At 45.4% G+C, this 12,150-nt stretch overlaps 1 protein-coding gene across 3 annotated transcripts in view; it reads right to left on the bottom strand.

The window, feature by feature from the left end:
• The window catches only part of CD164L2 (CD164 molecule like 2), a 37,712-nt gene extending 26,358 nt beyond the window's left edge, over positions 1-11,354 (bottom strand). For 2 of the 3 annotated variants that reach the window (XM_072979652.2, XM_072979651.2), the window contains exon 1: positions 11,181-11,354. In XM_072979652.2, coding sequence (XP_072835753.1) covers positions 11,181-11,265 — 85 coding nt within the window. In that variant the 5' untranslated portion in view covers positions 11,266-11,354. The remainder of the gene's footprint in view (positions 1-11,180) is intronic. The other variant, XM_072979653.2, reaches the window with a different exon arrangement.
• Positions 11,355-12,150: the final 796 nt, after the last annotated feature.

Here is a 12,150-nt window from a genome sequence, read left to right as displayed (position 1 = left end):
AGCTTGCATGCCAGAACACAGATTATGCTGCAGCCTTTGAAAGCTTATTCAACATTTATTAAACCTATAAATGTTGGATGACATTGGGCAGATACAATACTTCATGGTTGCTAAGACCATCAGCCTCTAGTTCAAGGCCTGCAGCTAAACACTGAGGATACAAAGCATCAGTGCCCTTGTTTCCCTTTCACTAGCCTTCCCCAGACTGACATTCAGCAAACTCTGATCATCCGTAGCTGGGATGGCCAGTGACCAAGCCCTTTTCAATATATTAGGGTATTCACAAAAATGAGAAACATTCTGGGAGTTGTAGCCAGAAAAGCAACTTTTCCTATCTCTGGGTAGTTGTTCTTTCCTCCTTAAGAGCTTTACATTTGCAGTGCATGATTTTTAATCAATCAATCAATCAATCAATCAATCAATCAATCAATCAATCAATCAATCAATCAATCAATCAATCAATCTATCTATCTATCTATCTATCTATCTATCTATCTATCTATCTATCTATCTATCTATCTATCTATCTATCTATCTATCTATCTATTCATTACATCGATATCCTGTCTTATCTTCAAGGAGCTCTAGGTGGTATGAATATGAGTTATCAGGCCAGGCCAGCTGATTAGCTCCAAATCATCTATGCCATTTCATGGCTGAGAAGAAGCTTGAATTTTTACTTGCTGATTCCACTCCAACACTCTTAACCATCACTGCAATGGCTCTCTAAATTTCTTTTGGTGTAGAGCCCGTCCCTGTTTCATCAAAACTCCTTAAGCTCTGCTCAGCCAGGCACAGCGGAAGCCTAACAACAGCAAAAGCAAATCCTATCTTTGATTTGGAAAGCGCTCCCCAAAAGCCAACCAGATCCAGCAACCTGTTTCCCATAGAGGTCAATCAGATGTCTCTGGGAAAACCACAAGCAGGATGTGAGAGGAACAGCTCTCTGCATCTGACACCCCCCCCCCCCCCGCATCTGGTACTCAAAGAAATGCTGCCTCCACATCTTCAGGTCAGACACCGACATTGTCACTAGCTGCACACTTCGACCTTGGATGCATCTGCCTGGAGATTTGTGGGTCCTCTGTGCGACAAAGGAATCGAATCAAACAATCCAGATGGATGCAAAGTCTGCTGACAATTAGCTGAGAGGAGTAAATACAGTCCCACTAGATAAACAAACATCACTGACTGGCTACCAAGTAAACATTCTCAAGCACTCAAGGCTAAGTGTTATGATATGAAATGGTCAAAAACTGACCATCTGGTATTCCAGTGAAGTATAACTTTGCCTTCAAGTGCTTCCCCTCTGCCTAATAAATAAACTCACAAAATAAACCCTGGATACTCTGGTGTAACCTGAGAGCTCTTTGCACTAAACGTGACCTAAACTTACCCAATTAAAGTCTGCATGACACCTCCCTATTTCAACCAATATATGACCCCAAATACCCTTTTCTGAACCTCCCCCACATTTTCCCTTAATCAAGGAAAATGTTCAATAAGCACAAGACCTTCTTTCTGGACCTTAATAAAAGGGAGTACCTAGAGTATTTAGTTGTGACTCACACCAGGGAAGGTGGAAGATGAAAGGAGAGGATGAATATTTAGATTGAAGTTGACTAATAGATCTCTGGATTTAAGATGTGCATGGCACATTTGAAAGGACTCCTGACTCCCACTTGCTTGACAGCAGAAGCAGCAAAACGATGATCTTGCCATGTCCTTTTTTTAATGGATTTTGGTGTGGAAGTACACCGTGCTCTGTTCAGTCCTAGTAATGAACACAAATTCTTTCTTCCCTTAAACTAAGTGCACCCGTTGTGCCTTTGGTTTGCTGTTAGTTTATACAGCCCTGAACAACCTGGGATCTGGCAACGTTAGAGATCGCCTTCTCCCTAACAAACCTATTTGTCCCTAGAGATCATGGACAGGCTATTCTGCTGGTGCCTACACCTCCTGTCCACTCCACAGTTGTTCTGAGTGTGCATTTCATGTTGAAGCACAGAGTGAGAGGAACGTGCTTCCCTCAAAATTTCAAATGATTTGCAGTTTCCGATCCATGTTGGAAACATTCCCATTTAACGTCCAAGCTACCATTACTTCCTGGTCCATATGGATATTACATTTCATACATTATGGCTTAAATCCAAATGCTAGTCACGTGGTGGCGCTGTGGGCTAAACCGCAGAAGCCTGTGCTGCAGGGTCAGAAGACCAGCAGTTGTAAGTTCGAATCCACAACTAAAGAACACCTGCTGGTCAGAATCCTATTACATGTTTATGCCACCACGGCTGCCCTGGTGTAAATTTCAGTGGAGAACTACTATGAGTTAAAAAGAAGTCAGTGTAGGCATTTGCTACTGCATTCTGTGTCATAATTGATCTGAGACAGCAAATACCTGCGCTTGCTTCGTAACTTATGGCAACAAACCAGCACAAGCCGCCAAATCGGAGGTTCCTGCCAATCTCTACAAGGGAGTCATGTTGGAAATCATAATTAATCAGATTCTGGCCATTGCATCAGCAGCTGAATAAATCATCAATGGTCTACTCTAGCTGGAATTGCAAACTGAATTTGGGCCTATGTATTTTATTGCCATTGCATACTGTTCTGAAATGTTGGGTTCCGAACATTTTATAATAAATTCTTGCAAACAGAACATTTCCTTGGCTCGGAATTGTTTAACTTCAAGTGTATATCTCTTGCACCAAGCACGTTTCTAAGTAGCTCTTTTGAGCCTCCAGGAAGCCAGCCTGCCTGCCTGCTCCTCCTATTGTCACCCTCTTCTGCATCCCTTCCCCTGCCAAGGAGATTCATGGATTCAAAAGCCTATTGGGACAAAGGCTAAGCCCTCAATGTTTCCAGTAGGATGCTATCCAGGGAAAGGAGGGAGGGAGGAAGGAAGGTTGGCTGGTTTTGAACTACTTTTAGAAAGGGGGATAAAACAGGTCTCTGAAGAACACTGATGATCAAGGGGTGGGCACAATCCTCCTGTGAGGAAAGGTTATGACACCTGGGATATTCTACCTTAGGAAAAGGGGGAATAAGATGGAGATATAGGTGTGTACACTATGTTGCTCACATGATGCACAATCTGGAGAAAATGCAGAGGGAGACCTATACTGTATCTCCCTCTTTCATAACACTAGGATCCAGGTTCATCCAAAGAAACTGCATTGAGTGAGAAAAAAAATGACTATAAACAGTGAGCAGTTAAACTGTGGAACTTACTGCCACAAGATGTAGTGACGGACTCCACCATGGTAGGTTTCAAAAAGACACTGGACAAATTTATCAGGGATAATGAATTAGCTTGTTTATTCCATGGGTTACTTTTATATATTTCCTTTCTCTCATTCAGCTCCACAGGGAATACAGTACATGAAGAAAATGAGAGCCAGTGAGCTCAGTGAGGGAAAGATGGAAAATAAATATAATGCATGAAAAATAAGTAAATGTCCTTAAATCTTCACCCAACATCCTTCTGCCTTTTCATTAATCATTTGGTGATGAAGAGTCTGGTGAGAGCTGGAAGTTTCCACGTGAGCCCCAAGGTGACCTTAGGCAACTGTGATATGATCGCAAGGCTTAAACCTTCCAGAGTAAACAGCTGCTACTTGCATGTGAGCAGGGAAAACAGAGTCAGGCCCAAGCTACAGGCATTAAGCTACAGGTTTAGGGTATCATCAATGTGCAGAAAATAGTTATTAGCAACATAATCTTGTTGCATGCCCAATGTTTACTTCTGGGGATGGGGAGGAGATTGTGGGGTTTCCTTTCATAGGTGCCAAAATACTTTGACTGGCCAAGGGGACTTGTTTCTTGGTGGAGGGTGGAGTAAGCAGGGTCTGCCATTTGTTGCTTTACCTCAGGCATCAAAATAGCTTGGGCAAACAGCCTTGAATGTGACCCTCTCCTTTAGGGCCGATGGCCGGACTATATTTTGCATTGTGGTGGCTTGGCTTGAGCTCAACCACCTCACTGCAAGCCATGCTGTGCTAGAATGAGTTGGGGAAAGGATAGTGCTCCCTCCCTCCCTCCTGTCTACCAGTGTTTTAATGAATCACACCCAGGAGGCCCTAAGTCTTTCGCCTCTGCCACGCAGCCTGGATCCTACACAAGTTTGCTCAGAAAGATGTCTTGCAGAAGGTGTTGCGGCCTCCTTCTGAGTAAGCACTAGGTACAGGGTCTCCCCCTGTAGGGAATCTGAAGTGGAGGGGGTGATATCTACACCTGCTCCCCTGGAGGCAGCTTGTTAAGGAAACAGGAAAAAGTAGCTTACACAAGTGTGAGAGTTTTTCTGTACTCTCTCTCTCTCTCTCTCTCACACACACACACACAGAGGGGAGAGAGTTAACCAATTATCTTTCAACAGTGGGAAGTTGAAAGCTGATGGTGCAATTGCCATGGAGACGGTGTTCTAGCTATAGCATTTTTAAAAAAAAAATACCACAGCCACCTAGCAATGAGGGATTGGCAGAGTCACCAATAGGAAAGTAGGGCTTCATACCCCAGATTTCTGGCATGTTTTTTAATGAGCCGAGTTATTTTTATCACGCTCCAAGCCCAGGCACTCAGATAACGGATGCTTTTACATGACGCCTCCAGTCCCTGGCAGGGCGTGTCGGACAGCAGGGGGTGGGGGAAGCACAGACGGTTGCAAAATCTCTACCAATCTGTTTTAGCAACCCCACAGATGGGACCACATTCACACTTCCTAACAATAATTAAGTTTAGAAAAATGATTTGTTTGGAATACAACTTTCAGATTCTCCCAGGGAGAAAAGCCGCAGGAGATACTGGCTGGGGGATTCTGGGAGATGTACTCCAAAGAAGCAACTTTTCCAAAGTCTGTATCAGGGCAATAACGATAGGACTCTTGCAAGAGAAATTTGCATAATTTTTACACATTTCTTTCTCCTTTTCTTTTATTTTCCCAGCCTAATAAAGCTATAATTCTAATAGAGTTCAAATTCTGGACTTTGTTTATTGATCATCATCGCTGCCTCTGGATTCTGCATTTGTAGACTCTGCAGATAGCTCTCACATTAAGCAAAACACCATAAGCAAAGGACAGTAAACTACCCCATACACCTGTAGAAATCTGTGGTTATTGCCTTAGAACAGAATGCAGTAAGCAAGTAAACCAATGGCTATGAATTAGGAGTGACCTCTCAGAATAATCCCACTTCTGCAGTCCTTCTCCACCCATTGTCATGGGTCGTTGACTGTTGTTAACAATGATCTTTCTTGTGTGTGCCCACAAGCGCACTAAGGCAGGGACTCATTCACCCAAAAGACAGGACATCAAAACAGAACATGAGCAATATAGGGTCAAATGCAAAGAGGAGTGTTTGGAGCTGTGCATTGGAAAAACCAAAACAGTCACTAAACAGAATGGCCCAGCACAGGAGCCAGCAATGGCTCAAGACCACAACCAGCAGTGTTCCTCATTTGATAAACCAGGATGTACTCATTTTGGACGGAGAAGACAGGTGGTTTAAGAGAGAGGGGTCAGGGAGGCCATACATGTGCATATAGAAAATCCCGCACTTAAGAGGGATGGAGGCCTTAGATACAATCTGTCTCCTATCTATCATACTGCCCTTTCATCTGTCCCCAGAAGGATTAGAGACATACTCAAGAAAGATCACTGTTAATAGGAGTCAATGATAATGGGTGGAGAAGGACTGCAGAAGTGGGATTATCCCTCATCCCCAGTCCTTTGTCCTTCTAACGAGCCTATTCAGACCAGGGGGAAGTGAAACCAACCTGGAGGATTAATCAGGCATCTCCTACCAACTCTGCTCAGACTGAAGAAGCTGCTTGGATGAGTAGCAAATCATTTCAACCTAACAAGAAAGAAGTCCAGTTGCCATGACTCAACTTCTAGAGGAGCCCCTAGAGTTCACTTCTATATGTGCAAGAGTGCAAAAGGCCAACATGGAGGCCCCCCTCATGGCTGGCCGGCCACTGGAGATGACAGACAGCAAAGAACAAACTATTTCTCTAAAGAAAAGGGAAGTGAGCTAAATGCAACAATCTACAACTGCTCACAAAACTAAGAGAGGCCAAGATGCCCATTCCCAACCAACTGTCTGCTTATCAGCCCCTCTTCAGTTACTTTAAATACAACATTGCTGCCCTTATTGTAACACCCACATGTGTGTGAACAGCATTAATAACCCCTAAAAGAGAAGTAGGGTGCCCCACCAGCTTGGCCAGTCGAAGGGATTGTGTGAGCTCCTGGCCCCATGTGGCAAACTGAAGGTTCCCCATGCTTGCTGTTTATGTGGCCATCTTTGAGGCTGGACAAAGTGGGTTCCTCCAGATATGGCTGGCCCGCAACTCCCTTCGGCTAGAGTCAATATAAGGCAACAATTCCTGGAGGGTCCACTCCTCTGCTTGAAGGGCTATCTAATCTGTTCCAAATACCAAGAAACGTAAGAGAGAAAGTGGCAGAGACCTCGACTTTGCCCACCTACAGGCACTAGCATCTGGACAGGAGACTAAATGCAGGCTGGGTGGTCACACTCTTTCCCACATTGCTAAGATGTACTGTCTTTCTATTTAAATTACAGCAGTCATTTTCCAGCTTTGCATCTATAATGTCATTGTGTGCCATCAAGTTGCATGGTGACCCTTAGGGGGTTATCAAGGTATGTGAGATATTTAAGAAGTAGCTGAGCTGCCTGCCAGTGAGTGCCACGGCCAAGCAGATATTTGAGCCCCAAGCCCTGACTCTTAGCCCATCACTCTACACACCACACTGGCAGTCATCTTTATGTATCAACGAGCAATTTCAAGTTTTAGGCAATTAACCATCCTCACATGAAGACAAGGGTCAACCAAATAGCTGTGCTTACAGCCAACATTTAAAACTAACAGCCCTCTTCCACTTCAATTTGTGCAAACCGAAGCAGCATAAAAGGCATGCTGGTAGGTCTGCAGTGAGATGTCAGCTGAACAGTGCTGTGGATCTCAGCTGAATTAAAATGCCACAAGCAGAAAATTCTTGGTTTTTTGCTAAGAGTCACTGGCTGTCACCAGAATGGTGTAACATAGCGTCTTTGAGAGAGCAACAAATTAAATGCATTTGTTTCCCAAAGGTGATCAATGCATTAAAGAGGAGAGACTTCTAATACTTTTAACACTTGAGTAGCTGAGGGAAAGATTTTGGTTTTTCTTCTGAAAAACAACCTATAGACGTCACAATCCTGTCCTCTAAAGCCATCTTGAGAATGTAGGAGTTGGGTTTCTGAATCATTCAGTTGGTCACTCTAATCTCACAACTGTATTGATTTCCATCTGAGCCAAACAGAAGGGATGAGTGTCCATAATACTGTTTTGAAGAACTTTTAATAGCAAGAGAACCACCAGATAACAGCCACCTTATATCAAAGCAGATCGAAGGCACAACTTGCCCCTTTTATGCATCAGACAGATACCGTTGGCAGCAGTTCATGAAAGCTTACACCAAATAAAACGAGACACTCCTTACGGTGCCACAAAACTCTTTCATAGTTTTCTTCCGAGGCAGGCATTAAAAGTGCTCTTAATAGAAGGGTGGACAACATGGGGTAAATCAGCCATATGCTGACTTGGTCATTTTTGTATCTGATTTTCTGGTATAAAAACAGTTGTTGTCTTGAGGCAACTAAGCTGACATCCATGACTGTCACAAGTCCTGCAGAATTTAGTAGAATAAGGACATGTTCATTCTGATTAACACATTTTTTTCTTGAAAGCAAGCCTGATGGGGTTCAAGGGAATTTTCTTTGGTCTACAGCAGTGCAACGATGGAACCAATGACCTTGGGAGGTGATGAGCACTCCAACACTGGAGGCACTCAAGAGGAAATTAGACAACCATCTGTCAAATATAGTTTAACTTGGACTCTAATTCTATCCCCACACTTTGTATTAACCCCTCAAAACATCTTTAAGAAACTGAAAGTGACTGGTGCAGTCCATGGTCAGGGAGTGGAATGGAAATGGCCCTCCAAGGTTGTCCATACCTGCTCAGGGGAGCATTTAAAAAAAACTGGGGGGTACTTATAGTTGCTTCTAGTCATGTGGTTTTTCAGCTCTCTTGGCTAGTTTTAAAGTGCTGAATTGAATGTTAATTAGTTGACTTCAGCACTCCTGTAATAGTCAAGAAAGATCTTGGAAATGCCAAGAGGGCTGGTCCCTGTTCCAAGGCATGTGGGGAGGACTCTGTTCAAGAGGGCAATTATTTATTTTATTTTATTTTATTTTATTTTATTTTATTTTATTTTATTTTATTTATCTATCTATCTATCTATCTATCTATCTATCTATCTATCTATCTATCTATCTATCTATCTATCTATCTATCTATCTATCTATCTATCTAACTTATATGCCGCCCACACTACCTGAAGATCTCTGGGCGGCTTACAGCATTTGAAATACAATAAAAAGGCAAAATAAAAGGGCAAAATAATTAAAATGCAATTAAAATATATATATTAAAAATTGCCATCAGACCTACAGCTGATATTATTTCAGTTAAAAGCCATTTGGAATTGAGAAGCTGTGAGATTTTACACTCAACTTTACAGCACTTTCACTTGCTTTGAGAGTGAATTTGTCATTTTTCCCCCTGTCCTACTTCCAATGGTTTTGATTACATTTACTGTAAACAACATAGCCATCTCTCAACTGTGTCTTCAAGGCTGCTCCTTAAAACAATTTAGGCTCTGAGTTACTGGGCTCGGCAGCTCCCGGGGTGCAAATCCAGTTACCTCTTCACAGCCTTCTGATGGTAACAAGGTGCTTAAAGAAAGAGGTGGCTCTTCACTTTCCAAGCCATCTTGTTTCCATAAGTATTCAACGCCAAGGAGGCAACACAGGTTAGACTGTTCATACAAGCAAGAGTGGTCTATTGACTAGATAGGCGGGATATAAATAAAATAAATAAATAAAATAAATAAATAAGCAAGCAGATTTCTGGAGGGGTGAAAATCCACCCAGGTTGGGAGAAAAATAATTTATTGAAAACATCCATGTTATGGGGGAAAAAGTATTGATATGCTGGATTGAATTATGAGAGGACCTGCAGCTAGACAATGCAAACGAAGTACGGAGGGAAGAACTTGCATATGTTTCCATACAGAGATCAATGGCTCACGAAATGTATGCACGTGGAGATCATGCTGGCTATTAGGCAGCCTGCCCAGAAGCATGTAAACTACAGAATCTGTACATGTTGGCAAAGTCACTTCTTTTCAGCTTGCTTCCACTCAGTGGGAGAATCCACATGGATGGTAGTTATACAGGGTTCACTCACTTACCTGTATTGATTTCTCTATACTCAAGGAGTATATAGCCTGTTTACAAGCATACAGAGAACTACCGATGAGTACGCTTCTACAGTTACTCACATATAACCTTCTATATGTGTGCAATAGATGTATGCACAATAGACTGTAAATCTGTGCATTCATACAGTTACTTGTTATGCAATGCAGAATATATGTGTTCATACAGAGGTTTCTAAGAGACAGCCTTGCATTCTTTCCCCATCAAAGGGTATAATTGTAAGTCAAAGAATGTGCACACATTCAAGCCACGTAACTCAATTAAATTGGATTTTAGCACCTGGGTACAAATTGCATGTCAATGCATGCCAGCAGGTTCTCACAAGCATCTTAAATAAGTATACACAGGAAAATAATAAACATTTAGGGTTACATACAACACTCACAGCTTTGAAAACTTTGAGACAGGTTGGAACAATCATACCAGTGTTATCCCTACATGTGAATGCGCTTAGCCTTTACCCTGTGAGGAAATTCAGGGATGAATCCAGTCTTCCTCAGTGCCAACGCATGCCATCATCCTTTCCCCTCCAGATATGGTTGGATCAAAGCTATACTGGCCAAACTGCACCTAATCTTGTATTTGAAGCTATTAATCCAAAGATGGGCAGACCTGAATTGCCCCATTGGCATAGGCCAGCTGCTTTTTATGGGGTGCCGTACAGAGCCACTAATGGAAATGCGCCAGCTAACCATGCCGTGTAGCCTACTGGACTGAGTATCGGATTTTGACTGGGCTAGACTCGGTTCAAATCCAGAGCGGCTCATGAAATTCACTCTGATTTGGGTAGACCTTGGTTACCTTTCTGGACTACAACCCCCAGAATGCTTCCACTCCACACAGTCACTTGCCCAAGCCCCAAGTGGTCATGTTGGTTGAGGGATTCCGGGAACTGTAGACCAAACTATAACTTTTCCAGGTGCTCTCTCTCTCTCTTCCTGTCCAAAAGCATCTTGGTGCCTAAAAGGAGGAGACAGCTTTGCTTCCCAGGGAAGCAGGCCAGCCGACAGGGCTGAGGAAAGCTCCTTCCGCACACACAGCTCTAGACTTTCAGCACTTTGCCATCCCTCAAACATCTGCTGCCTGAGGTAGCAACCTCACTAAATCTAACTTCCCAGGTGCTGGGAAGGAAGACAGAAGAAGACAGTGCGAGCTGTCCTAGTTTGCCGGCAAGGAACACGGGGGGGGGGGCGTAGGAAGATTATAATCCCAACCCCTATCACCTGAACGCAGCTTGCGCACAGGTGCTCCGGCAGGGAGGCGACTTTCCCCCGAAATCACAACGGAGGTCGCCGGGTGGTCCTTTACACACACACACCCGAAAGTGGCAGAGGTCAGCAGAGAACATCCGGATCGGCTCTTCGGTCGGAAAGAAGTCAAGGAGGCAACGAGAAGGGCTTTCTGGCTTTTGTTAGTCCGGCTGAGTAACGCCTTTTGCCCCTCGCCTGAGGAGGGGGCTCGGCAACCCACTCCCGCCGCCCAACCTGCCGGGCCGTCAGAGGCGGGGGTGGGAGGTGGGGGGGCGCGCCATCACGCCTACTTTCTCCAAGACAGGGGAGCGAGTCCGCGATCGCCCCCGCGCCGGGCGGGCGGCTCCCTCCCCAACTGTCCAGAGAGGAAGACAGACAGACAGACAGACGGACGGACGGACACACACACACACACACACACACACACACACAGGCTTGGGGCAATCCTGAGTGCCCGCAGAGGGGTGGAGGAAGGACTCGAAGGGAGAAGGCGGAGGAGGTCAACAACACAATAACAACAACAACAACAACAACAACAACAACACAACCCCCGCGCGCACATCGCTGGGCGGATCTCACCCACCTGCCTGGCTCAGGACCACGCCGTGCGCGCACAGCAGGGCGCAGAGGAGCGCCGCCCGAAACTCCCGCCTGCGGCCCGCCGGCATGGCTCCGCGTCCTCCCCGGACGGAGCACAGGCGAGGCAGGGGCGGAGCGGAGGGAGGGAGGCCCGGAGGGTTTTTTTGGGGGGGCAGCTTCGGCACCCCCGCGCCTCACTTGGGTCCAGCAGCGAGCCGGGCGCCCGGGAAAGCGGCTCCGGCAGGTGGCGAGCACACATCGGCGCGGGCGCGGGCGCGCGCGCCGGAGGGGAGGAGCTAGCCGGGGGTGTGGCCGGCAGGTGCGCCAGGGAGGGGGCCGCCAGCTCCGCCCTCCGCTGCAGGGGGCGCCCCCCCGCCCGTCCGCCCATCGTCAACCCGAGCCGTCCCTCGGGCGTAACGAGATCCCGGTCGTTGGTGGACATTGGAGCTGAGTTTCTGTTGCCGTGTTGCTTGCTTTTCTCTTCTGTGCCAAGAATAGGGGGCTGGGTGGCTTCTCGGAGGTTGCTGAGCGGCGGCTCCCATCATCCTTGACCGATCGTGGCTGAGGCTAATGGGAGCTGGAGTCCCACAGTGTCCGGAGGGTCACAGGACGGTTGGCCGGTTTATTTATTTAATATCCCATCCCGGCACTCCGGGCAGCTCACAGCACAGATGAGGACAGGTGCGGCCAAAATCTTATTCATTCATTCATTCATTCATCTCCTGCTTTTCTCCTTAAAAAGGACCCGAGGTGGCTTCCATCATTAAAATACAACATTTAAAGCTAAAAACACTAAGTATACAAACACGAGAAAGGGTCAAATACCAGGAAACAAATACGACGAAGGAAACAGAAGCAGCAGCAAAAAGACAAGATACAATGTTAAAAAAGCAATTGTGTTAGAAATCATTGTGTTAAAAACAAGAAACAGTGTAGTGTAGCGGATAGAGTAGGGACCGGCTTTGAATGCTTCC

Source organism: Pogona vitticeps, chromosome 9 (genome assembly GCF_051106095.1).
Source record: "Pogona vitticeps strain Pit_001003342236 chromosome 9, PviZW2.1, whole genome shotgun sequence".
Taxonomy (NCBI): Eukaryota; Metazoa; Chordata; class Lepidosauria; order Squamata; family Agamidae; genus Pogona; species Pogona vitticeps.
Note: the sequence above shows the minus strand (reverse complement) of the source record. Positions and strands in the feature narration are given on the sequence as shown.